Raw genomic sequence first — 24,581 nt, 5'->3', positions numbered from 1 at the left:
GCATTCCATCTGGATTGGTTCGAGGAGCCGAGCTAGTTGAGGAGCTCGAAGCTCGACCATTTAGAATCAGAACAACCCTGAGTACTACACCCTCCCTGCCAACCACACAACATTCTCCCGTTAGGGGTAACCAGTGACACGCATCTAGACCATTTTCTCGGCAACGACTACAAGTATAGTAACAATGCTTCCGAGGCGGCGACAGTGATCGTCACTTTACCAGTGGTCACGGCGGTCTTTTTATACGTCAAAGCACCAATGGAAGAGCAGTCGACATTAGAGAAAAATTGGCCTATATGAACCGATTTAGCTGGATCACACTGGTACTGGAAGCTTAATGGCCCTTCACATACCTCCAATGATAGGGTAGGAGGCCGTGCCATTCGTGGTCACCTCGCTCGACGCCGCCGTCATTCGCACAGCCTTGACACGGGAGTTCACCAGACCATTGAGCCTGATCGTGCTCTTAGTTCGCACACCACTACCGGAGAAATAGTCTGTGTTTACGAGTACGGCTTTCGTCGGTCGACCCTTGCTGTAAATCACGTACTGGGCGTAGGAGCCGTTTCCCGAGTCCAGCTCAACGATGTGCTCTCCTCCCGCGAGCGCGAGCGAGACGAAATAGCCGCCGTAGAAAGGTGCATTGATTCGGTTATAGGACCATCAATTGAACAGAGCTATGAAGCGAAGACGCGAGTTAGATTCTCTCCCATGAAAAATGTCTGCCCTGGGTTGACCAGAACTTCCCCGGGATGGGCGAGGGGGAGGAGTTTGAAGATCCGAGGTGATATAGATGCGTACCTTGATTGATGGTTCCCTGATGGAAATACAAACGCTGGATTCCTAAAGTCACAACGTGCAAAGACTTATCTAGGGTGGCCAAGGCAGCGCCAAAAGGTTCATCCATTCCCACGTCGTAAGGATGGAAGTTCGTTTCACCTGTTCCAGAACGGCCAATGTCAGTTGATCGTCTTGTCTATTCTTCCCGTAGAGACAGTGAATAAAGGGTCAATCGTTACCAAGAATGAACGACCGGTTGACGAAGGTAGCCATGAAGACTCTTTCCGCGAAAATAGCTAATCTGAGACGGGTGTCATTATAAGCCGTGTCGATGAGATAATCGGTGTTTGGCCATTCATTGTAATTCGCACAACTGACGGCGTATGAGCCTGCAGTGAGGATCGGGAGGGGGACTTCCACGCATCAATAAAGCCTTGAGCCCAATTGGCAGCATCTGCTCCCTCTTGACTAGCATTCCATGGAATGACGGCATCGGCCTTGTTTTGCCAAAGATAGACTATAAGGGTTTAAGAGTTAGCTTAGGATCACATCTATGCGCCTGGGAACTGTCTGTATCTCTTCCATACCGTCTGGCTCGTTTCCTAGCTCAATGCTCCACAGATGGCTGAGGACACGTTTTTTTGCCTCAAGGACGGCAAGATAGGTATTAGTTCGATTATGATTACCCCGATTGAATCCTAGGGAAATTAGGAATGTAATACATTCAAATGCGGATAGGGACCTATCCTACCAAGCATAGTTTCACCACCATAGACATCTGTAGACAGTCATGCTTGTCAGTAGGGACAATAAATCTTTATGTATCAATATAATAACCAACTGGTTTAATCCCAGAATTTGGGCCCGTAGGGCAAGATATCAGGGGCATCCAGAGGGCTCGACACATGGTAAGATACCTATCCATCGTAGTTCGGGTCATAGGTGGCACGGTCCTGAGTAGTACCCCAGATTTGGATGAGCATTTTCTTATCGTAAATCTCTGAGATACGAGACATACACTGCATGGGAGGCGTGATGTTGGTCACGTAGGATCGCCATATGAGGAATTCCATCCTAGGCAGGCCACGTACAGTTAGGGATGGGTGGCTGGGTAGAGAAGAGCGATTCATATTTATCCTGCACTCACGACACTCCTATGGGAGTAAAATCCAGAGGTGTTGCATTGGCAGGAACACTGCTAGGCACACTGTATTGCAAGATGGAAGCCGAAGCTTTGGTAACCAAGGACAAAACGGTAAGCACGGTGATATGCGCAAATAGCTGCACCAGGTTGCCGTTCGTTGATTTATTCGTGACAATGAGTGGAAGTTCGTCGTGGTGATTACGGTACTATATACTTTGATTTTATAGAAGAGACACCTGTGCAGTGATTTCTTTTCTCTCCGCATGGAGATATACCCCACATTCTTCCTCAGTGCTACTGCTAGCCCCCCGGAAAAAAAATAAACACACCAAGACTATCTCCGGCGCAACATCCACCGATCTCACGGACCATGTTAGGCCGGAGGATTCCCCAGGAAAGAAAGATGGGATTTGTTTGGGGCGGGGATGACTGAACTAGGTACAGGCTAGAGAACTAACTCTACGTTATTCAATATATGGAATGACTAACTCCGGGGTATGGGGTATTTTCAACCGATATTGCTTAATTTTCTTCGTCTGCACGCCGTATATGGTGGACAGACGAGTTGACGTGGGTAGCTACAACACAATCCGGGGTAACGCATGGCGAAACTATTGAGTTCGCTCCTTGAGCTAACTAAATAAATTTTCTTTTTGCCTATTGCTCCCCTCCGCTAAATCTCTTCGGATGAGGGCTGTGGACCACTAAGATAAAAGGCTTATGAAGCTCAAAAAATCGACTTATCTAGGGTTGTGTTAGGAGTCCATCATGCTCAGGTGATTGTATGTAAGCTTTACCGTAGTATATGCACAACATTGATTGTTTTCTTTCTCCTATCTTGGACGATCTAGGTCTGCCCAGTAAAATAATGCGCTGAGGTCTAAGGAGTGGACCCAAGAAAGAGAGTACTAATGAAGCTGATTCGGAAACCGCAATATAGCTAAAGTCGATAACAGATTTTCTTATATAAACTTCCCCTCAACTAAATCTGACCACCTTGTTTCCTTGTTCGATCGCTTTTTTGGCTATTAGTGGTCACTCATTAACCATTTTGTAGTGATAGTTAAATTGCTCACTCTGATTAGTCACAGTAACATCCTTATCGGCATCGAATTCCATATCCTCTGAAAGCTGCCAGGACCTAGTAGAATAGGTCTGACAGGGTTCAATACTAACAATTCTTCCAGTGAACTTTTTTCTAGTATCTCCAGGGCAAAGTAAAGTTAAAGGATCATTGGTATCTTTCTCATCGTAGAGTGTTAACTTTACATCGCAGTCGTTCGACACGGTGATATTGTCATTAACAAATTTTGCTGTGCGCATAGTGGAGCTTGATGTTTGTGCTTGGTGTAATGAATAAAGGTTCGACAAGGATTTCGTGAAAAGGTGTCTTCTTATAAAACTCCCCATCTTCTGCTAAGGTTATTGCAAACTTCGTGTCTTCAACTCGACATTTATATTGCAGCTGATAATATAACGTCATAGTGGTCAGTCCTTCACTATATCTATCTTGGTATGATGTCATTGATTAGCCCCGCTGCTGCATACCAGCCAAACCTCTCTGTGGCAAATCTACTCATTTGTTCAAGTACAGATTGATTTGCTAGTGCTCATAGGCGATAAACCTTAAGGGTCAGTGTACTGTGGAAGTCGCAACTTACAGTAGCCCTCAACTTAAGATGGTCTGCTCAATAAACACGATCTGCGCTAAGGCCTTGGCGGTGGGGCTGGAATGAAAATCTCATGTGAACTGGTAAAGCCCGAGAATGACAGTAGGGCTTTAAATGGTCAATGACATTATATTTTCATTTTAAACATATATATTCAATATTGAACGGTAATTAATCTTCAAGAAGCATCACCATTAACCCAAACATCCTTGGACAAACTAGTTCCACATCAATACATTTGTATTTTTTCGGAGGCAGAAACAAAATATCTCAGCCTGTGGGATATGAAGTTACCTCCCAACCTTGAATGGGTGAAGGATTATTGACGAGGTTCAGCAGAAAACCAACGGCTTCATCCAGAGAGATATCCTGCTTCCGAACAGCGACGCCGAGACCACGGCAATGCCGTTACTATGCCGCGGCCTCGCCTAACCAGGCCCACTCGTATTCGGATTCTCGCATTTCACGATGGTGCGCAGTCAGTCCGTGGTTAGACTTAATAATGTACAGAGAGGCTGTCTACTCCACACTATACTTATTTCATGAATGCTGGTCGCAAACCTTGTCAAGAAATGCTAAGCCCATTTTTCATGGAGAAATCAACCGGAATGAACCTGTCAGCCGTCAGCTAACGTATTTCTTACCCAATTGTAAGCGCATTTAAGCATTCGGCAGTAAACATATATGTTGTCGCTTTAACCGGAGAGGGATAACCTTTAAAAATTGACACTCTTTAGTTCAAAAACTATCCGGTAAAGCCAACATTAAATGCCCCGTGGTCATCGATCATTCATGGTAACATTGACTAAGCTCAAGGGTCTGAGGATGTGGAATAAGAACCCCCAAAAGAGTATGCTGGCTCGCAGTCGCGGTCGTCAGCATGCTTGAAAGTAATAATATCAAGTCTGAGTCAATGGCGCCTTGTAGAGTAATGGCGATACCCTTCAACAGGCCATCAAGCAGCCATCAGGCCACGCATGAAACAACCTCGCCCCAAACCGCTGACCAAAGCTGATACCAGCGTATCGGAAAAGACAAGCTCTAAACGCCCGCTCCGAGATTCTCTGCAAGTTGCATCGAGAATTCCCAATCGATCGGGCTCTGCAGGGACTGATCTGGTTCAGACTACGATACAAGTCCTGCATCTATCCATCTAGAACGTATCATTCGTTCTCAGAACCAGCCGAACCCCTGCATGACATGGCGGCGAAGTTCAGCCACGAGGTATCAGGGTATCACGAGTCTAATGTAAGACTCGTGTATAATTGGGATTTGGAACCCGCCGAGCCGGTGAGTATGGTTTGGAATTGGTAGAAGGGTGAGACGAGTATACGATCCGCTCAGCCGGATATCCGAGTGGAAGGTAGGTTTTTTTTCGACTGAAACGCTTTCTAGAAGTATACATATACTTCAAGTGCGAGTTTGCTGTTTGATTCATCTTCTGTGAATGGCTTGCTAGAAGGGCTTGCGTGGACATTTCCCATCAAACATCCATGTACGCTAGAGGCGGTACTCGAGTCGTCCTTATGGATGCTCTTTTCATCAGCTTTTTACTATGTCTATTCTCACAGACCTGGGCTATGTCCATGGTTTCAAACCAAGATAGCACACTCAACTCAGAAGACACAGCGTTATATCAAATGAATTTGCTAGCTCGATCTGCGCTCGACTTGACGCTCCACGGTCTCGAGAATCGTTCTTTGAATCATGACCGTGGAAGTTGTACCTTGGAAACCCTCCGAGTCCGTCGAGACTGGAGAGCTCTCACAGAAAGGGAAAGGCGAGCTTATATTGATTCGATCTTGTGTTTACAACAACTACCTCCTCAGACACCTGATGCGCTTGCGGCTGGGGCGAAGACACGGTATGATGACTTTTTGGCGACGCATATCAATCAGACTTGGCATATTCACCGAACGGTATGTATTTTTCAGTCTGTGTGTTTCAAGGGAGTTATATTGATCAATCTTAGGGCACTTTTCTAGCATGGCATCGGTATTTCATCTATACATTCGAAGAGGCTCTGCGGAATGAATGTGGTTACAGCGGTGATCTCCCGTAAGTCTTGCACTTTCCAATCTAGCAACATCTTCGAATACATCTCCATTGACGAACCTTTCACTTCTAGTTACTGGAACTGGGGCTCTGACATAGACTCAATGGAACAATCCCCCCTCTTCGATGGCAGCGACACATCCATTTCCGGCAACGGCGCCTTCATCCCAAACCAACCAGACCTCCGCATTCCCCTAGGCCACACCGACATCCCACCCCTGATCCTCCCAACCGGTACAGGAGGCGGTTGCGTAACCAGCGGGCCCTTGACCAACTACACAGTCAACATGGGCCCGTCATTCCTCTACATGCCCGGAGGAAACGTATCCCGAATGAGTAACCCACTCGACTACAACCCACGCTGCCTAAAACGAGACCTAACTAACTCCATCCTGCGCTCTAACAACAACCACAGCACAGTCCTCAATCTCATCCAAAACAGCCCCGACATCTGGTCCTTCGAAACAAACACCCAAGGCGCACCCGGCAGCGGGCTGCTCGGCATCCACGGCGGCGGCCATTTAGCAATGGGCGGTGATCCGGGGCGTGACGCAGATGCGAACCCCGGTGATCCGGGGTTTTGGAATCATCATTCGATGATTGATCGGATTTGGTGGATGTGGCAGTATGAGGATTTGGAGGAGAGAGAGTTTGCGGTTTCGGGGACGGGGACTTTTTTGAATGAGCCGGTTTCGGCTAATACGACTCTTGATACGCATGTTAATGTGGGTTTTGTTAAGAGGGGGTCCATTGCTATGAGGGATCTTATGAGTACGACTGCTGGGCCTTTTTGTTATGTGTATCTGTGAGTGTTATTGAAGTTGGTGGGGTTGGAAATTGGTCAGGTTTAGTTCGTGATGGATGGATTAATTGTATTGTTAACTATGGAGTTTCTATTGATGGTTTGTTACAATGTTGCATTGGTAAATGTTTGGACTTGTTGGAATTGAATTGATTTGTGGAAACTACCAGTAGACAGACCTCAGTATGCAGAATAATTGATGGTGGTAGGCCTGCTTCCAGGACAAAACAATCCGAGCAGCGGCAAGTAGTGAACATCACGTCGTGATAGATACGAGAAAGCACCTCAATCAGTCCTAGCTAGGAACTTTCGGACCCATTTTCGACAGCCAAGGCTGCTTACCGTAGTATTCTACCTATTATCCCCCCACTTCTTCAACAAATGAGTCAGTTTCACTCCTCAGCGGGGTGTTTCGATGTTTTACTATCGCATCCACCCCAATTGGTCAGCCGAGGTGACGACGCTTCCCCCGCTGATTTCACAATCACTTCATTCTCTCCTCATTTTCATCAATCTCTCCAAGGAATAATCCAAACATCATGGAAGCCAAAGAAGCCGAGCGCGCAGCATTCCTGCTCGACGCCCAAAACAAAGCCATCCTCCTCTTCCAAGAAATCGAACAAACTCTAGTCCGCCCCGGAATCAGCGAAAAGGCACTCTCCGATGAAATACACAAACTAGGCGCCGAACGGTACAACGTGCGAACCCATTGGCACAAACGCGTTGTTCGCAGTGGACCAAACACCCTAGCACCCTACGCCGATAATCCGCCCGATCGAGTCATCCAAGAAGACGATATCCTCATCGTGGACCTAGGCCCCGTCTTCGAAGAATGGGAAGCCGATTTCGGGCGCACGTTCGTGTTGGGCGAGGATCCGCACAAGAAGAAATTGCGGGATTCGCTGCAGCCCATTTGGGAAATTGTTAAAGACAAGTATCGCGAGAATCCTGATATGACGGGGGAGCAATTATATGATATCTCGTGTGGGATTGCGCAGAAGCATGGGTTTACGTTTGGAGCTCATATTGCGGGCCATATTGTTGGGGATTTTCCACATGAGCGGATTCCGAGGGATAAGACGAGTTTGTATATCACCAAGGGCAATGATAAGAGTATGAATTGTGTTGGGCCGGATGGGTTTAAGCGGCATTGGATTTTGGAGATTCATCTGCATGATACTGCGCGCCAGTTTGGGGGATTCACGGAGCAACTTTTGACAGTGGATTAGGTTAAGCATGATTGGTGGTGATGTTCAACATGTTTCATAGAGGATTGAACCTATAAGATAGGCTATTTTCAACACGTCTTGTAGATCTGAGCTATATAACAATCACTAGGATGGATATAAATCTCGGTCAAGTATCTACTTGAGTGCACGGGGACTCAGTGGAGAGATCTCCTGTCTTGCAGAGTTGTTGTTCGGGGTCCACTCGACAATAGGTTTGAATGGAAATTGTGTACGCAAAAACAAACCGCGAAGCCGACCCCGATGTCCCGGTGGAGAGCCACTTGCTACTTCTGCCCTCGGCATGGTCGAATCTCCCCCTGTTCAACAAGGAGGACCACGTATCACCCGCCTTTGATGTACGATACTTCGTGAATAAGTTAAGCTGGTGTAATTGTAATCGTAATTGCAAAACAATAGTCAAAGAATCAGGAGACTTGATTAGTTATACGTAGGAATGACTAAAAATCGCGTTCAACTGATCAAGTGGTGGTAGGATACCATTTCTCTCCAGGATCTGGAAAGTATCTTCCAGCTCGTCCCAGGTGTCGGCATACCCGGTCCCATACACGGAAGCGGTGGGTAGGCCGCAATATCATGGAGGGCTCGGATACATGCTGCCGGAGCCGTGGATATCCTGTTGATCTTTTACTGGTGCACCAGTATGACCCACTGAGCAGTATTCTGACACCTGCGAACCCCGCACTTACCAAGTACGTTGCAACGATCATAAGTCTGTCGTCTCTACCACGCTGATACTGCAAGACGTATTCTGGCCACGCATTGCAATTCATTCTACTGCTTCCTACCACACGGCTACTAGCCTGATGTCTGTCAACAAACTCGCAACTTGCCTCTGGTTCGACGGCCAAGCGGAAGAAGCTGCCTCGTTCTATACCTCCATTTTCAAGAACTCCAAAATTACGAAGCGCCAGTATTACTCCAAAGCTGGCCAGGAGACACACGGGCGTGAGACAGGCAGCCTCATGACGATCGAATTCGAGCTCAATGATCAGAAGTTCGTCGGCCTTAACGGGGGCCCGTACTTTAAATTCAACGAGGCAATCTCTATCATGATTAACTGCAAGGACCAGGCCGAGGTCGACTACTACTGGCACAAGCTCGGTGAGGGCGGCGATAAGACCAAGAGGAAATGCGGCTGGCTGGCGGACAAGTTCGGCCTGTCGTGGCAGATCGTGCCCGATGAGGTCTCCGAAGTGCTGAATAGCCCAGAGACAGAGAAACGGGACCGTGCGTATAGTGCTATGATGCGCATGGAGAAGCTGGATGTGGACGAGCTACGCAGAGCTTTCAATGGGAAATAAACTTGCTTTTCACCGGCTACCTGGATAAGCTCACGCTAAATACGCCCCTTAAGTTTTGACGGATATTGTGAGGATTCGGGATCTACTCCGTACTCCTGCAGATATGCGCCCCCGTGTTTGCTTTGTCTCCGTACCTGATATACTAAAGTTTAAGTGTAGCGAAAGTAAAGTTAATCGGAAGGAGGTTATGAGGTATACCTACCAAGGCCATCGGTGTATGACTTTTGTTTATAATCAGCACACGTGCCTTAATTTGAATCCAATGCTACTGTCTTCTGCAGAAGTGGCAAGGTAGCACGGCTAAGAACCGACAGTCGGCAACTATATTATACCTGTACCCCGGATTCTTCACTACCTACAACAACAATTCACCACCTATCTCATCTACGACTCTAAACAACTTACAACATCTAGCTATTCTAGAAGTAACAATGTAGAGAATACCCTCAATAAATAATATCGTCATCCCGTCCACCTCTCCCCCTTGCCCAACCCCCTCCCATGCAGGCTCCACCCTGCATCCTGACTTGGGTAAACCCCCACGTCGATCCATTCCAATTATCCACGAAACACGGCCGAAGGCACTCGTCACTGGGCATGATGCCAGTCCATGTTGACCGTGCCTGGGACCCTGGAGAATTTCTCAGGGTTGCAGCCGATCATCCCGCGTGTCGTGTTAATTTGGGTCCTGCACTGTTACTCCATCTGCTACTAGCCTCTGGACTACTACTTGTACTCGGTACTTCCCCTCTTCAGAAACTCCTCATTGCCACACTGTGCATCTCCATTTCGCATCGCGGATGAATCGAAATCCATAAGAACCATCTATATACACATTGAACTACTGGGTACTCATCCCAGTTCCCCACAACCACAATGCGTCTCACACACGCGCCCCTACTGTCTCTCCTCACCCTCACAACCGCATCCCTGCAACAGACACCCCCACGCTCATCCGCCCGTCTCTGGGCCACTCACTACAATGGCAATGTCTACACACTCTCCTTCAATGGCCATGATCTGTCCCTCGCCGACACGGCCAAGACCTGCGGCGCCATGCCGAGTTGGTTGACCTTTGATCCGGAGACGCGCACTGTTTACTGTTCTGATGAGGATGGCACGGCGGACCCGAGTACGCATGGCTCCTTGTGGGCGTATCAGGCTGGAGAAGATGGGAAGTTGCATCAGATTGCAAAGACGAATACCGTTGGTGGGGGTGTGAATAGTGTTATTTATGAGGATGGGGATGGTGAGAAATATCTTGCCATTGCTCATTAGTAAGTCTTATTCCTCGACTGCATTGATCATGAGAGAGGAAAATGGAATATAGAACTAACAGATCCATAGCGAGGGCTCTGCAATCTCAACATTTGCCCTCCCTCTACACGACAATGAGCCTGCCGTCCAGGAATTCCACTTCAACATGACCCGCCCAGGTGCCGTCGCGCAACAAGACTCACCTCACCCGCACGAGGTCTTCCTCGACCCGACCGGCTCCTTCGTGGTGAGTCCCGATCTAGGCGCTGATCTGCTCCGCGTATACTCCATCGACAGCGGATCCGGCAAGCTGCAACAATGCCCACCAGTCAACATTACATTCGGCAGCGGTCCTCGCCACGGTGTATTCTGGACAGACGGCACAAACAGGGATACGCATTCCGGAAGCCAGGATGGCCGGCCCGAGCACTCGCGCCAGGTCGCGGCCGTCGGTAAGACGATGCTGTACCTTGCGAACGAAATTGGTGGCACTTTGAATGTCTTCGAGGTGGCTTATGCACGATCTGGATGTCTTTCTTTCCAAAAGACTCAGACTATGGTGCCGTATACCAACAGCACGATGCCCAAGGGTGCGACCCCGGCTGAGATTCGGATGGTTGGGAATGCGCTCTACGTCTCCATTCGCACTGATCAAGGTTTCGCCCCGAATGATAGCATCGTCACTTTGGATCGGAACCCACGTACTGGCGCTGTGATGCTCCGGAATAAGACCTCATCTTACGGCAAGGTGCCGCGGACGTTCACGATCAATCGGGCTGGCGACCTGGTTGCAATTGGAAACCAGGCCACGTCGACCGTGGCAATTGTCCGCCGGGACCGGGAAACGGGTAACCTGGGCGAGGAGATTGCCGTACTGCAAGTTGGAGAGCCCGGCAAGGTAGGCACTGCCGAGGGCCTGAGCAGTGTGATCTGGGACGAGTGATATGATAGATAGAAATGCTGATGGTGGGAACGTGCTTTGTTTATCAATTGGACCTCTCATATTCACATACTTTCATTCTTTTACCTAGGGGTGGTCCGAATTGAGAAAAACGGGTGGGTTCATATCTTCATGTACTATCGTCGAAGTAAAATGCGACGCAAATCTTCATCACATAAAATCGTCCAAGAAATCCGCATCGCGGTCCTGGTTGCTGCTCGCCTCCAAATTCTCAGGACTAAACATATCGTCATACGCATGGCTCTTCTGCCACTTAAGCTGCTCACGCTCACGCTTCTCCTGCTTGTCCCGAGTTTGCTGCTGCTCGCGCAACTTGCGCTCATCATGGCGCTTCTTCTTGAGGAACTCTTCCTTTTCGGCTCGGAGATCGGGGAATTTCTCAACGCGGGTCTTGTTCAGGCGGTTGACGATGGGGTTTTCGCGAACTCGGACGAGGACCTTTTTGACTAGCTTTTGGTTGTGGAAGGAGACTTGTCCTGTGGCCATGGAGCCGTCTTTTTGGAGGTTGGACCATGGTGTGTAAATGATGGTGATGTTATCCTTTTTGTTTCCTGCGCAATTGCGTTAGCCTTGCGCGGCTTGGTGGTGTTTGGATAAGGTAATTGGGGACCGACCGTCGATCGAGTTCGCTTTTGTCAGTTGAGCGCAGTCTTCGAGGAGGGGCTCGGGGATGTTGTCCCATGTTTCGCCTTCGCGGAGACGTAGGTAGACGTGAGCACTCGAGAGGTTGTCAACGTGGAACTGTGTTGGCGTGTATTAGTGATCTGGGAGTGATGATGTATGACCGGAAACTTGGAGACCGACCCTATAGTAGAGAACAGTTAGCCTGGCAATTCAATGCAGATACCGTGAATGCACACTGACCAGACATCGTGGTCCAATCCAAACTTGATCAAATCCTCATCTAGCGCAAATTGTCAGGAGCTTTCTTCGAGGAACCAGTCAATCGATAGCATACTCTCAAACTTGTCCTTGCCGACGTAGATGAACGCGGCGGGAGAGACCGCGTTGGATGTGAAATAGTAGACCATGGCGGCCCAGAGGAGATTGACGTAGCGACAGGGTAAGCTTCCGTTGCTGGGTTCAGGCAAAGTCTCAGACACTTTTTGATTCCTGGTGGGGTTCGAAGGGATTGGAAAGATTTATGGCTTAGTCATCGCTGTAGATCGGGGCACAGATGACGAGGTATCAAGCATCAAATGTACAAAGATAGGACAATGTTATCAAAGATCGGGAGTAGACCAAGCTCACAAAAAAGATGGTTTTTATTTGCAACATTAGAAGTTAAATCAATCTCGTAGTCTGCGTGAAGGTAAGTATATATAGATCACTGTTGATAACTAGGCCAGGCAGGCGGTCAGGCGCAATGACATCAACCCATATCGACAACGGGCATATCTTATCGCGCATTTCATTTCTGCCAACCCGTTCTCGACTCCTCCCTCATACGACCATCCATCGTCTCACCTACCACACGATGGAGCCCTCCGGGAAACGCAAGCTCGATACCGAAACAGATGGCGAAGAGCCACTCAAGAAAAGGGTGATTGGCCCTTCACTACCCCCACCCCAGCCCTCCGATGCCCATGATAGCAACGACAAAGACTCCCAGTCCGGCAGCGATAGCGACAGCGACAGCGACAACGACTTCGGGCCAGGCCTACCACCATCCCTCGGTGGTGCACAACCAGCCACGCAAACATCCGTCCAATCCGCTCCCCAAATATCAGAAACCCAGAAGAAGGAGACCCAGCGGGACGAATGGATGCTACTGCCACCCAGCCAGAGTGACTGGGCCTCAAAAATCGACCCGACACAGCTTCGGAATCGGAAGTTCCAGACTGGAAAGTCTGCTCGTGCACCTGGTTCGAAGCAGGTAGATGCGAAATGGGTTGAGACTCCGGAAGAGAGGATGCGACGACTACAAGATGAAATGATGGGTGTTGGTGCCGCTCCAAACCGTGCAGAGCAACGTACTTCGAACACGAAGGACGCAACGCGAAATAAAGCGATGGAAGAGCAGATCAAGAAATTTAATGTAGGTTTTGCCTCGAGGGAGTGGCTTGCATTGCTTGGACCTGTCTTGAAAGCTCACGTGCTAATCAAACTCTCTATAGGATGAAACAGGAAAGAACATCCGCCTCGAGAAAGAGCGACCTGCTCGTAAGGAGGAGGAAGATGATCCGAGTGCGCGTGCTTTTGACCGAGAGAAGGATATGGCCGTGGGGTCAAAGATTACAAGTGCGCAACGGCGGGAAATGGTGAACAAAGCGAGCGACTACGGGTCGCGATTCTCGAAAGGAAATTATCTTTGAGGAGAGTGCGTCTTGAGATTACCCGCGAGGAAACGAAGCTACGGCTTGTAGTTGAACGAGCCGTACAGCATTTATGGACATATAATCGAGTCGAGGCTTCTCGCACGACAATGGGGCTTCCTTGTAACTATTGCGCCCCCTTTTATTTGGGGAATTAGCAAACCTTTGGTGGCGTTTTGATGGCATTTAGACGGTCATCTCTCAAATCAAATGCTCTGTTTGTGACAGTCCCTCCTGTGGGAGGGCGTCAATAAATCGATACCCGAATTCCTTCACTTCTGTGAATAAATAAGAATAAATCGTAGGAGGTCATTCAGCAGCGACTAAAATACAAGCGAAAACGACTGCCCTTTGAAGGGATCAGTAGGACTGGGCTCTTCCTCTCAGAGGCCTAAGTTGGTGCCTGAAATCCAGGGCTGCAGCTTTACCAGCTCTCCACCTCCAAATTCAAGTTTCCAAGCCCTCACTCCGATCATTGACGCTGGCAAGGTCAGCAGCTAGCAATTGCAATATAAAACTAGTTTTTATCACAACTTTGATCCGACAACCCGGGATCACATTCGTGATCATCCCACGCGTGGAACAGAAGAATGTCCTCCACACTGGTCCATTCGGACATTCATTCCTTAAAGAGAAACGAAGCGTTGGAGATTCTCGCCCAGATTTCACGCGTCGAGAAAAAGACATTCCCGACCAATGAAGCTTTCGTATTCGGGGAGGAACTATGGAGGAAAAAGCCCAACACGCGGGTTCTGTATTCGACCCGCGTCAACGACGATGCTACGCGACCCAGTCTCGTGGCCTACGCTGTGTACGTGCGCCAAAAGGGCATTGCCCTCTTGCACAAGGTCTGCGTGATCGAGGCCTATCGCCGCCAGGGCGTCGGTCAACAGCTTATGTCCTTCATTCAAGAGCGCCTGCGAAAGGAGGGCTGCCAGTACATTCAGCTATGGGTGGACCAGGCCAGGGAGCCTGCGCGGGCTCTGTATCGCCGATGTGGATTCGAGGAGCGTGAGGTGATCCCTGATTACTACGCCCCTGGGCGAACGGGCATCAGAATGGTCCTTGATTTAGAACGTGACGGGTGAAGCAAAAAAAGCCACCTGTGGCTATCCGACGGCCTCATACGAGTATGAGGCGAGCCTATTTTTTCCTTTCCTTAAAGGGACAATTGCCTTGCAACTTCATTGGACCCTTGTTCCTGGAAATGTTACGAGGGGCCAGAAAGCATCGCTGTGGTTGGGCATATCTCCTTGGCTGCCGAAGGAGCATGGACATCCCTTGCTTAGAGTCGGGGCTCCGGCGAAACGTGAGCGTCGATCTGAACTCCGACGCGCTCCCCCTCTCTCTCATTCTCGACTGTCACTCTGCTACATACTTCGGTGACGCTCAGCATATCCAGGCATGGCTATTACTACGGGGCACGCCTTGAATGTCTCCTTGTCCCTTTGGCACGAGTGCCAGGGAGCGGAGTCCTGGAAGGAGATCATGGACGAGCCACCTCCTCATCTTGGTCTTTCTCTCTCCTTCAATTCACTCTGGTCGTGTTTTCTAACTATTCAACCGTCTGATTGAGGTTTTGCGGTGTGCTGCCGTTGAGTTTCTATACTGATCCAGCTTGGTCGTGCTAGCTGTGTTCCTCACAAGATACACAGTCTCGGACCTGATCCGGATTGAGTTGGCCAGCGATGGCTCTCTTTCTTGTTATCACGTTGGCGCTGGCAGCTGTAGTTCACGCTGCAGCTTTAGCCGCCAACTATCCCGTCAACTCACAACTACCACCTGTCGCGCGTGTCTCTCAACCGTTTAGATTCGTGTTTGCCGCTAGCACTTTTTCAAACACCGATTCCGATACCAAGTATTCACTCAAGAACGCACCGTCATGGCTCGAAGTCGACAGCGCCAGTCGTACCCTCTCAGGGACGCCGGACTCAACGGATAGCGGATCAAAATCATTCAAACTTGTCGCGTCAAATGGCTCGGATTCTGCCAGCATGGATGTCACTCTGATTGTCACATCGGACCAAGGTCCGACAGTGGGTACGTCTCTTGTATCGCAACTTCAGACCGTAGGTCCTGTCTCCTATCCTGCCACTTTATACATACACCCCGGTCAGCCGTTCTCAATCGAATTCGACCCGAGTACCTTTCACAATACCCACCCGTCAACGATCTACTACGGAACCTCGCCCAACAATGCTCCACTACCATCATGGATCGGCTTTGATCCCTCACTGCTCAAATTTGCTGGAAATACCCCGGCATTCCCCGGCTCTGGCTCCCAGGAGTTTACTTTCCAGTTGGTTGCCTCGGACGTGGCAGGCTTCAGCGCCGTCAACCAGACTTTTCAGCTCTCTATCGGACCGCATATCTTAGCATTCAATGAGACCGTACAAACATTCAACCTCACCAGAGGCGAAACGTTCAATAGCCCCAGTTTCGAAAGCTTCGTTACCATGGACAGCTCGCCGATCTCGAGCAAAAGCTTGACCTCGGTTGACGCTGAACTTCCAGATTGGTTGAGCCTTGACAAGAATTCGATTTCTCTGATTGGCACACCGCCGAAAGACGCTGTCAACAAGAACGTCACCATCACTGTGACAGACACTTATTACGATGAGGCGAAGCTTATGGTTCGCTTGGAGTTTCTGGAACTTTTCCTGGAGACTGTCAAAGGCTGCGAGGCAACCATCGGCGAGGACTTTTCATATGTCTTCAACCAGTCAATATTGACTGATGATTCGGTGCAACTTGACGTTGATCTGGGGGATGATCTTCCCTGGCTTAGCTATAATCCTGCCAACAAGATACTTTCGGGGCATGTTCCATCAGATGCACAGCCACAGACGTTTACCATTCATTTAAAGGCATCCCAAGGATCAACTGAGAATCGACGGGACTTTGAACTCGATCTTCTCGAGCCATCCGAGACTCATTCAGGCGGCTCTGGCTCCTCGGATCCTTCTAGCCCTTCGCACCAAAAGGCGGGGATTATCGCAATTTCCGTGATCATCCCCTTGGCGGTCATTCTGAGCAGTATTATACTCTTCTGCTGCTGGCGTCGTCGGAGAAAGTCCACGACAGTGGAAGACGGCCAAGAGCCACCAGAAGCCAAAGTCCCTCCCCCGCGGCCTGCACGGCCAGACCTACCCAACTGCCAACCAGGTGCTACTGGAAGGCCTTCGCAAGATGACAACTCTGATGACTGGATGAGCCCGATTTCACCTGCATCTGACCTCCCCAAGCTTGAACTCGGCCCTACCTGGAATGTGGCATCTTTCGACAAACCCGAGGACAGCATGATGGCAATTCCGGAGCCTAGCCCGCCACCTCGTTCGCCTAAGCGCGCATTTGTCCCTTTGCGAGACTCAGGCATTGAGGACAAGCCGGTCAACAAGTCGCCCACCCGAAAGCAGAATCAACGCCTATCATTCTCCGCCAGTCCCGGTGTACGCCGTCGAACTAGCAACCGTTCCCGCCGAGAACCACTCAAGTCCATTCAACCACGGGCCATGAAGCGTGAATCTATTCAGTCATCTCGTTCAAAGCGATACTCGAAGCGTTCCAGTGGAATCTCAACCGTCGCCTCGGGTCTGCCTGTGAGAATGAGTGGTGCTGGACATGGTGCCGGTGGCTTCGGACCTCCAGGTCATGGCTTCGTACGCATGTCATGGCAGAACACCAAGGCTTCATTCATGAGCGATGACAGTATTGGAAATATCACCCCTTTGTTCCCCCGACCTCCCCCCGCTGCTGCCCGAGCTAGACACAGTATCGCGGAGAGCATCCCCGAGAACACGAAGCGCGTCACATTGAGGGCCGTCGAGCCAGATGAGTCCACCATCTCCGAGGCTGATTCCCTCGAGGCATTTGTTCACAGCCGGGCCAAGCACCGCAACTCATCGAACCCACTCTTCTCTGCTCAAATCAGTCGCCGCACATCTTCCGGACTCCGGGCCCTCGAACGAGCTCGCAGCCTGCGCAGCCGTGCTGACACCGTCTCCGTGTCCACCTTTAGCGACGAATACCGCCAATCCATTCAAGGCCGTCCTTATTCCACAGCCATGTCCGTGTCCGAGTATGGCGACGAGAACCGGGTATCCCAGTACCAGCCTCTACAGCCACCACCTGGTCTATTTCCTCTCACCGAGGGTGGTGGTAAGAGTCAGAGCCAACTGAGTCTGGCACAGGACTATCGCGGTGTTATTTCTCCGCTTCCACGCTTCTGGAGTGAGAACAGTCTCAGCAGTGCTCGCCGTTTAGAATCGGGATCTCACCCCAAACCACCACAGCAACTACGTGCGGATATCGACTCGGGTATTCCACAGAGCTCGTCAATTGTGTCTGATCTCGAAGAGCATCTGTCTCGGAAAGCCAGTCCGCAGAAAGCGGCTGCTGCGAGGGAGAATCAACACTGGAATATGGGACTTGAGCCTCCGCCTCCTCTCAGAAGCGCCAGTTCTCGGGGGCTTCCAGTTGCCAGTAGTGGCGAGATAGCATTTGTCTAGTTGTGTTTTCTGTTTATGTCCGCGGTGGGCGATCTTGTTTGATTTGAATCTGTTTGGCTTCCATTGGAGTTTGGGGCATGGCGAACATGATATCCATTGGTTTTGTGTCTATCTCTTGTCTTCATCTGTGTTCATGTTTTTGGCGGCGTTTCATTCTTAGTCTAGATATCGTGATCAATCAATCTTTCTCTTTTATACTCATTCTACTAATGTGGAGCAAGACCTGTTCAGCAGACCTGCTGCTTAGTTGAGTTCGCGATGGATACAGATTCCCGATGCGGCCGGTCCCATGACCTCATGCTGCTTGGCGCGGAAAAGATTTCGGTTCCCCACGAGATCAAAAACCGGGGGAAAAGAGAGAAAGAAGAAAGTGAGAGAAAAAGGAGACAACCGTTCTTTTCCCCTGACAATCACCCTCATCTTGCAGTCTTCCTTCCCCAAACAGAACAATTGCGAACTGTTCATTCACCTTCCACCCTCGAAATATCACACCGACCGCGTGACTGCCAGGCGGAAACAGAATCTGCCGCACTCCCCGCTTCACATTAGAAGCTCTCCCATCTCCCAACGAGCGCAACATCCAAAACCCTCATCTGCTCTCGCCATGAGTGGTCCCAATCTCTCCCGAAATATCTCGTACGGCCGGGGAGGCGCCGGTACGACAATCCAGATCCAGCATCTCTTTCTCATGACTGGTGGCTGACCAGCACTCTCCTCAATGCAGGCAACATCGCCCCTCCTCCGAAATCCACAACGCCCACAACCCCCAAGGACCTCGCTACGCCGAGGATCAAGCAAGAGATTTATACCACCGGCCGCGGAGGATCGGGGAATATGGTCCTGAATGATCCGGAGCGTCCAGAGATCGCGCGCGAGAGTCAAGATGTTGAGTCGCCGCCGCTCCGGGCGGAACAATACCCCCACCATACGGGCCGAGGTATGCGATGGATTATTTCCGGCGTTGTAGAGCGCAAAGAGTGGTGGTGTATTCGATGAAGTCGCTGACAAGCATGAAATTCCTAGGTGGTGCCGCCAATGCCTACATCCCCACGCCCGAGGAGGAAGAACACGCCCGTAAGGAGGAAGCCGAGCTGATCCGAGTGCGCACCCAGTCCAAGGATCGCATGAAGGAGATGGAGCTCAAGCGACAGGAGACGCGCCGAGATTCGCCGTCTTCCTAGAAACGATCCTCCGTCAGCGAGAGTGACACGACCCCCCTGCAAGAAACATACCGATCGGGTGCGCTACTCATCTTGCGATTCCCCAGGAGCAGCCGACCGAAGACTCTCACAACGTGCCTCGCATGGCCTCAAAACCCTGCGGTAGACAACATGTGAAGTTGACAAAGTTGCGAAAGACATTCTTTGCAATGCGGGGGTGCGTGGTTATCTTATTATCTGGTGCTGTTTGCTTTTTCATGTTTCATTCTTTCTTATCTCTTCCTCTTGGTTGGGCCTATCTCTATCTTTCTCGTCTGGCGCTACTGCACGGCCTCACTAGACTCGGGCCACAAGTCCGTCCGAGGTTATCGTCCATCAAAGACTGGCGCTTGGTGTTACTCCGGGAAGTTTGGGGGGTTTTGGGTTACTGGGGTCTTCACTTTTTTTCTTTAGTTTTTGAGATCTGTTTTTGGGCTTCAATTTTAGTTCTATTCCCTTGGCGCATAGCACTTTGGTGCAGAAGAAGCCATATTCTCCCTCCTCTCTGTTGATAGCGGATTTTTTTTATCCTAATGACACGCTCTCATGATTCGTTGTAGACAATGGTCGCAATCCCTGATTTCTGCTCCGTCGGGCGCGAATGCAAATGCGAATGCGAATATGAATATGAATATGAATGCAAGGGCTGACCTTGATCGGTCGCAGCCTATTATTACTTGGCGGTTCCTCTCCAAAAGGACCGACCTTCGCTATCGTCAAGCAATAGGCTCTGAACTGCTCTTAGAGGTAGATCTTTCCTCGGTTCTGGCAGTTGGTCAGGGAGCATGCCGAGGTCGTTGATCAACAACTTCCCCACGATACTCCGCAGTTTGGGCAGGTACGAGCCATGCCGCCTGTACTTGTGCAGGTTCATACCTCTGGCACCGAACAACCTGTTGCATCGATAGGCCAGCGAATCAACTCCCGCCACTCAGGATCCAAATAGTCGGCAATTTCCTTGAGTATCCGGGTTCCCCAATTCCCCATCCACCAGGCCTGATGCATATGATGCAAAACCACAGCATAGTGAGCCAGGACAACCAAAGCGAAAGGCTCCCTCTCCCGAACCAAGTCTTGGAATCGCACGGGTATACGGAATGCCCAGCAAAAGGCGAAATCCTTGGGTTCACCTCCGCCCATCAATTGTTCCAGAGAGTAGCGTAGATGCTCGAGGGCCTGCTCGTATACATCTGTTTCATGGGAGGGATCTCGCTCTGCTTCCACTACATTGCGCCTCCTCAACGCCGAGATAACCAATTGAGACATGTCCGGCATTGTTGGCCGAGTTGGCTCCGGTCGTACAAGTGGGTATAGTTCGCCGCTGGCAACCCGGTCCATCATGAGCATCATGGCTCCCACGAGCCAGCGTGTGAGTTCAAAGACTTCCAGAAATTCATCCAGCACCTCAGGTCGCTCGTCCTCATCCTCCACGTCCGAGTCATCAATCAGACAATATGCAAAGGGGAAGACCACCAATACACAGCATAGCGCAAACGCTGCATTACATTGCGCCGTTGTGAGATCTTCCGCGCTGTCGAACTGAACACCCGCTAGAGCATGAGTTTGATGCTCACGCGCCGAAACCATATATCGCCATTTCCGCGTTGAACTTGGCGTATCTCGAGCTAGTTGCAACGCCGACAACGCCAATAGACCATGTCGCAGGGCGGGAAACCGCAAGGATAATTGAGGAATGGCCATCTGCCATAACGTCTCGGCTGCATGATCTCGAGCCATGGAGCGATATGTCGTCGTACACCAATGCATCATAAATTCAAGGTCCAGTAAATGCAGCGGTTCTTCGCCCTTAGGTGAAAACCGCGTCGCTGCAGTTAACGGCGAGCCTTCCTCTTTAGGCGCCGGTTGATCTAACGTAGACACTAAGTCGGTCATTGTCGCTGCTGCTACTACAGCTGTTGGTGGTGGTAGGGAGACAGAAACGTCAGACATATCCGCTGACGAGACGCTGGAAATAGACGATGTCGAGCGAGGCTTGGTATCCAACCGCGTCAGGCGAGGACGCGGCGGATACCGACTGAGCATCTTGTAGTCCAGACAATGCGAGCAGCTCGCTTGAGAGTACTAGAAGCGGGGCGTCAGCAGGATTCGGACAACAAAGTGGTCTCGTGAAGAGGACTAAAGAGAGAAAGAGGAGGGGCCCTGCAGGGAGCTATGGGCGCCACGGAACCACACGGGACCGAAGCTCTCCCTCTCTCTTAGTCTCTTAGTCTCTTCTATCCTATCTGGACATCCCGAGAGCCCGCTAGCTTGCGCGGTTGGAGAGGGGGGCTCCATTCCGCTTTTGGTGCGGGCCTTTTTTGGGATTTCTTTCTTTTCGGGGCATCCTTCGCATCTCGGATCAACCGGGGAGAATGGACCACGTACCTGGGGCTCACGATGCAGGCTACCCTGTCGGGGTCGCTTATTCGGCCAGGATGGCATATGGTGCTGTAGCGTGGTGGGACAAGAGGGAGGGGGAAGGCAGGAAACAGATGCGACAAGAGGGGCGGACCTTTCAGACCGGCGCTTCGAGAAAGATCAAGGACACAGACAGGAGTAGAAAGGGAAGATCCAGTGATTATAGACTTTATTAAGTCATTAGGTTTTGTTGTGAGGGGCCTTAAGGCTCTGGGTTTAGCCGGTGATGGGTAGAGTATTGGATCTATAGAAATAATGGCAGGACGGAAGAGTTAAGACTAAGACTCATTTTGATAAATCGACGAGGCGCTTATGATAATTTGTGATCGAAAATTCTGAAGCTCGCACCTTCTCCCACGAAGGGAAAAAGAAAAGATCACCTTCGATTGTGGCCCCCTGGTGGCTGCTAGGTAGTGGGGCATCTACTTGCTGAGAAGACTGTACATGTACAATTTACGGATACAGTAGTACTGTAGGATGTATGCAAGTACTCCCATAGACTAACTATCGGTCATCTGCAGTATCTAGAGTGAGTGGAGTAATCGAATGGATTATTCAAGGGACATAATACTTAGACAGGAAAGAGAGCATGAATCAAAAACTGTTTATTTGATCAGAAAACAAATAATAATCAATCAATTCCAGACTTCCAAGAGAACAAGCACCAGGATGGCCCGAATTGGTAAATGCAGGTGCAGATGCACTAGGCTAGTTGATCCCCCAATGACATAATTATGAACCCCTAATGCATTATGTCGAAGATTATCATTGGAAGTCCCACTTTTTGGCGGGAGAAGGTTGACCTGGCCGAACATTCTGATCATTCTCAGCCTTCTGTAGCCGCGGTTGATCCTATGTACTTTGGATAATTATTACCCATACTATTGAGGACTATCAGATATACTCCACGAAGCACAAAGACTATTCTCCTTAACAGCTAAGTATGTATATAGGAGGGTATCCTGCTCTCCTGCTCAAGAACACAGAACAAGCGACTACAGAACCCTTCCAAGCGTCCACCCAATCCCACGCGGGGAGCCCGAGTCCCCGACAGCAAAAAGAAAAGAAAAACACAAAATGTGGCGCGTCTTCCCCGATTGACTCTTAGCGCATGTGGGGCCGGACTCAACTGTATCCGCCATCAATTGCAACTTGCTGATTGCAGCGGTTCTATAAACCCCCATATCTCCATCATGATTGGTGGACAGTGCGGAGGGGCGCAAAGCAAGACGAGCCATGCGTTTTCCCGATCGGGGCATACGAGGGATTTTAGTCTTGACTGATGGTGGTTCCAGGCAAATAGTGCACATTATTGATTTACATCTCAAGAGTTAAAGGGCCGGTTCATCTCACGAGAGGTGGGTTATACGAGTTTGGACTCCATAGTTGGGCGTGGGAATTGGAATAGTGTTACTATCGAGGCGTCTAGCGGTGGACGGTAGCGATGATTATGGAGCTTACTAGCGAGGATAACACGTCTTTAACCTGTTCAGGACTAACTTCATGTACATGACTAGCCAGTTCTGTATATGGTAGAATGTGCTGAGTAAATGCTGACGATACACCGTCTATTCCGTCTTATACCTGCATATTAACTCCGTTATGCAACGATATAGATCTAGCCTAGGACAAACAATGTATCCCAACAAAGAGCAAATATTCGTTTAGCGAAACTGAAATCACAATAAGATTCATAGCTCCAGCCATCAAATCTTGTTCCATTGCTAGCCCCTCGCCGCTAGAGCTTTAGTATACTCTGTATTTCCTAACCGACGCATCTATCCACCACCCCTTTTTTGATTCCCCGATTTCCGAGCCTTACACCGACTGCAACTCTGCAGCCTCATCCCCAACACCCAAGTCCATAACCCGGAGTCCGTGTTCTAGAACTACAGTACATCGGCGTCCCCGTCCAAGCGCCGACCGAGGCTGGACCACAAACCACAACCAGAAAACACATCATGGCAAGCCAAGCCAAAGCGGACGGAAAAGGAAGCACGGAGTACGCGGCGACTAACTAGGTACGGCTACCAGAAAGCTCGGCACCGTCATGACACGCGCCACGGCATCCTCGGGTCTCGCAGCCGATAGCCCTATTCAGCAACCGGATTGAGCTATTCGCACCAGCCTCGTCACATCTAGTTTCCCACCCTAAGATAACCCCATTTACTACTTTGGGTATCGTCCTCGATGTTAATGGAGATTGTCCTTTGAGGCTCTTTTACTTGGTAGATCTGGCCCCTCGTTGATATTCTCCAAGGGCGACCCTGTGGAATAATGGTATTCGTGTAATCAACAACCGAGAAGTTGGTTTGGCTTGACCACAGATGTTCATGTTCAAGACTTATTAGACAAAACAAAGAGGCCATAATCCAACGATGGAGAATCCCCAAGCAACCCACGCTATGGAGCTCCGTAAAGTTCTCTCCGTGTATGCATCCACTGCAAGAGCTCCACGGAGCCCTTAGGTCGTCCCCTCAACTTAACTAATGGCGGAAACACAAGCCCCTTTTTCAAGTCTTCACGATTGAAGGTCCTAGTGTGCACCTGTCGCCCTGGACCTTCTGTGAAGCTATCCCAATGTGGTGGTGGATTGGTATCCCAAATCGGTTGCAGATTCACCATCTCAGAATGTTCCTGCGGGCCCTCCCCTCCCTCTTGCTCTCCCTCCATCCCATATTTCCCATACAAGTTTGAGAAGCTGACGCTCTCTAGCTTTGGCATTGATTCGCTTAGATGAGCAAAAATTGGTGGCCATGACCCAGTGGTCAAATCACACTCGTGAAGTGTGAAAGAGCGGAGACTTGGATGTTTCTGGAGAAATAACAAAATCGACTCCCCTTTCGCTAGGAATCCAGAAAATGCACATTTTTCCAGCATCGGGAACTGGGTTTGTTGGCGATACTTTCAATGATCTTGTC

The 24,581-nt window shown here is 49.9% G+C and overlaps 11 protein-coding genes across 11 annotated transcripts; 8 read left to right on the top strand and 3 right to left on the bottom strand.

Annotated features, from left to right (window-relative positions):
* Positions 1-167: 167 nt before the first annotated feature.
* On the bottom strand, positions 168-1,853 carry N7473_008503 (glycosyl hydrolase family 79 C-terminal domain-containing protein; the record flags this gene model as incomplete). The annotated part of the gene is made up of 8 exons (XM_057154443.1): positions 168-292; positions 354-596; positions 802-939; positions 1,020-1,081; positions 1,159-1,297; positions 1,368-1,478; positions 1,532-1,558; positions 1,799-1,853. 8 exons carry the CDS (start codon positions 1,851-1,853, stop codon positions 168-170), a joined length of 900 nt encoding a protein of 299 aa, XP_057008781.1.
* A 3,234-nt stretch (positions 1,854-5,087) lies between these two features.
* On the top strand, positions 5,088-6,458 carry N7473_008502 (tyrosinase family protein; the record flags this gene model as incomplete). The annotated part of the gene is made up of 3 exons (XM_057154442.1): positions 5,088-5,513; positions 5,567-5,652; positions 5,723-6,458. 3 exons carry the CDS (start codon positions 5,088-5,090, stop codon positions 6,456-6,458), a joined length of 1,248 nt encoding a protein of 415 aa, XP_057008780.1.
* Positions 6,459-6,990: 532 nt separating this feature from the next.
* N7473_008501 (M24 family metallopeptidase) lies at positions 6,991-7,680 on the top strand (the record flags this gene model as incomplete). The annotated part of the gene is made up of 1 exon (XM_057154441.1): positions 6,991-7,680. The coding sequence occupies one exon, from the start codon at positions 6,991-6,993 to the stop codon at positions 7,678-7,680; it is 690 nt and encodes a 229-aa protein (XP_057008779.1).
* Positions 7,681-8,504: 824 nt separating this feature from the next.
* Positions 8,505-9,002, top strand: N7473_008500 (VOC family protein; the record flags this gene model as incomplete). The annotated part of the gene is made up of 1 exon (XM_057154440.1): positions 8,505-9,002. One exon carries the CDS (start codon positions 8,505-8,507, stop codon positions 9,000-9,002), a length of 498 nt encoding a protein of 165 aa, XP_057008778.1.
* Positions 9,003-9,878: 876 nt separating this feature from the next.
* N7473_008499 (lactonase family protein) lies at positions 9,879-11,202 on the top strand (the record flags this gene model as incomplete). The annotated part of the gene is made up of 2 exons (XM_057154439.1): positions 9,879-10,279; positions 10,350-11,202. The coding sequence occupies 2 exons, from the start codon at positions 9,879-9,881 to the stop codon at positions 11,200-11,202; spliced, it is 1,254 nt and encodes a 417-aa protein (XP_057008777.1).
* Positions 11,203-11,370: 168 nt separating this feature from the next.
* Positions 11,371-12,317, bottom strand: N7473_008498 (uncharacterized protein; the record flags this gene model as incomplete). The annotated part of the gene is made up of 4 exons (XM_057154438.1): positions 12,179-12,317; positions 12,081-12,124; positions 11,835-11,961; positions 11,371-11,771 (listed from the first exon to the last, which is right to left on the bottom strand). Exons 1-4 carry the CDS (start codon positions 12,249-12,251, stop codon positions 11,371-11,373), a joined length of 645 nt encoding a protein of 214 aa, XP_057008776.1. The 5' UTR covers positions 12,252-12,317.
* Positions 12,318-12,697: 380 nt separating this feature from the next.
* On the top strand, positions 12,698-13,535 carry N7473_008497 (GPALPP motifs-containing protein 1; the record flags this gene model as incomplete). The annotated part of the gene is made up of 2 exons (XM_057154437.1): positions 12,698-13,258; positions 13,338-13,535. The coding sequence occupies 2 exons, from the start codon at positions 12,698-12,700 to the stop codon at positions 13,533-13,535; spliced, it is 759 nt and encodes a 252-aa protein (XP_057008775.1).
* A 590-nt stretch (positions 13,536-14,125) lies between these two features.
* Positions 14,126-14,623, top strand: N7473_008496 (GNAT family N-acetyltransferase; the record flags this gene model as incomplete). Its single annotated transcript, XM_057154436.1, has 1 exon — positions 14,126-14,623. The coding sequence occupies one exon, from the start codon at positions 14,126-14,128 to the stop codon at positions 14,621-14,623; it is 498 nt and encodes a 165-aa protein (XP_057008774.1).
* Positions 14,624-15,223: 600 nt separating this feature from the next.
* Positions 15,224-18,043, top strand: N7473_008495 (putative transmembrane glycoprotein; the record flags this gene model as incomplete). The annotated part of the gene is made up of 1 exon (XM_057154435.1): positions 15,224-18,043. One exon carries the CDS (start codon positions 15,224-15,226, stop codon positions 18,041-18,043), a length of 2,820 nt encoding a protein of 939 aa, XP_057008773.1.
* A 604-nt stretch (positions 18,044-18,647) lies between these two features.
* On the top strand, positions 18,648-19,224 carry N7473_008494 (DUF3602 domain-containing protein; the record flags this gene model as incomplete). The annotated part of the gene is made up of 3 exons (XM_057154434.1): positions 18,648-18,699; positions 18,768-18,980; positions 19,067-19,224. 3 exons carry the CDS (start codon positions 18,648-18,650, stop codon positions 19,222-19,224), a joined length of 423 nt encoding a protein of 140 aa, XP_057008772.1.
* An 888-nt stretch (positions 19,225-20,112) lies between these two features.
* N7473_008493 (uncharacterized protein) lies at positions 20,113-21,684 on the bottom strand (the record flags this gene model as incomplete). Its single annotated transcript, XM_057154433.1, has 2 exons — positions 20,113-21,324; positions 21,628-21,684. 2 exons carry the CDS (start codon positions 21,682-21,684, stop codon positions 20,113-20,115), a joined length of 1,269 nt encoding a protein of 422 aa, XP_057008771.1.
* Positions 21,685-24,581: the final 2,897 nt, after the last annotated feature.

This window comes from Penicillium subrubescens (genome assembly GCF_028828155.1).
Source record: "Penicillium subrubescens strain IBT 31985 chromosome Unknown utg000005l_segment0_segment0, whole genome shotgun sequence".
Classification (NCBI taxonomy): Eukaryota; Fungi; Ascomycota; class Eurotiomycetes; order Eurotiales; family Aspergillaceae; genus Penicillium; species Penicillium subrubescens.
This window is presented reverse-complemented; position numbering and strand designations above follow the sequence as displayed.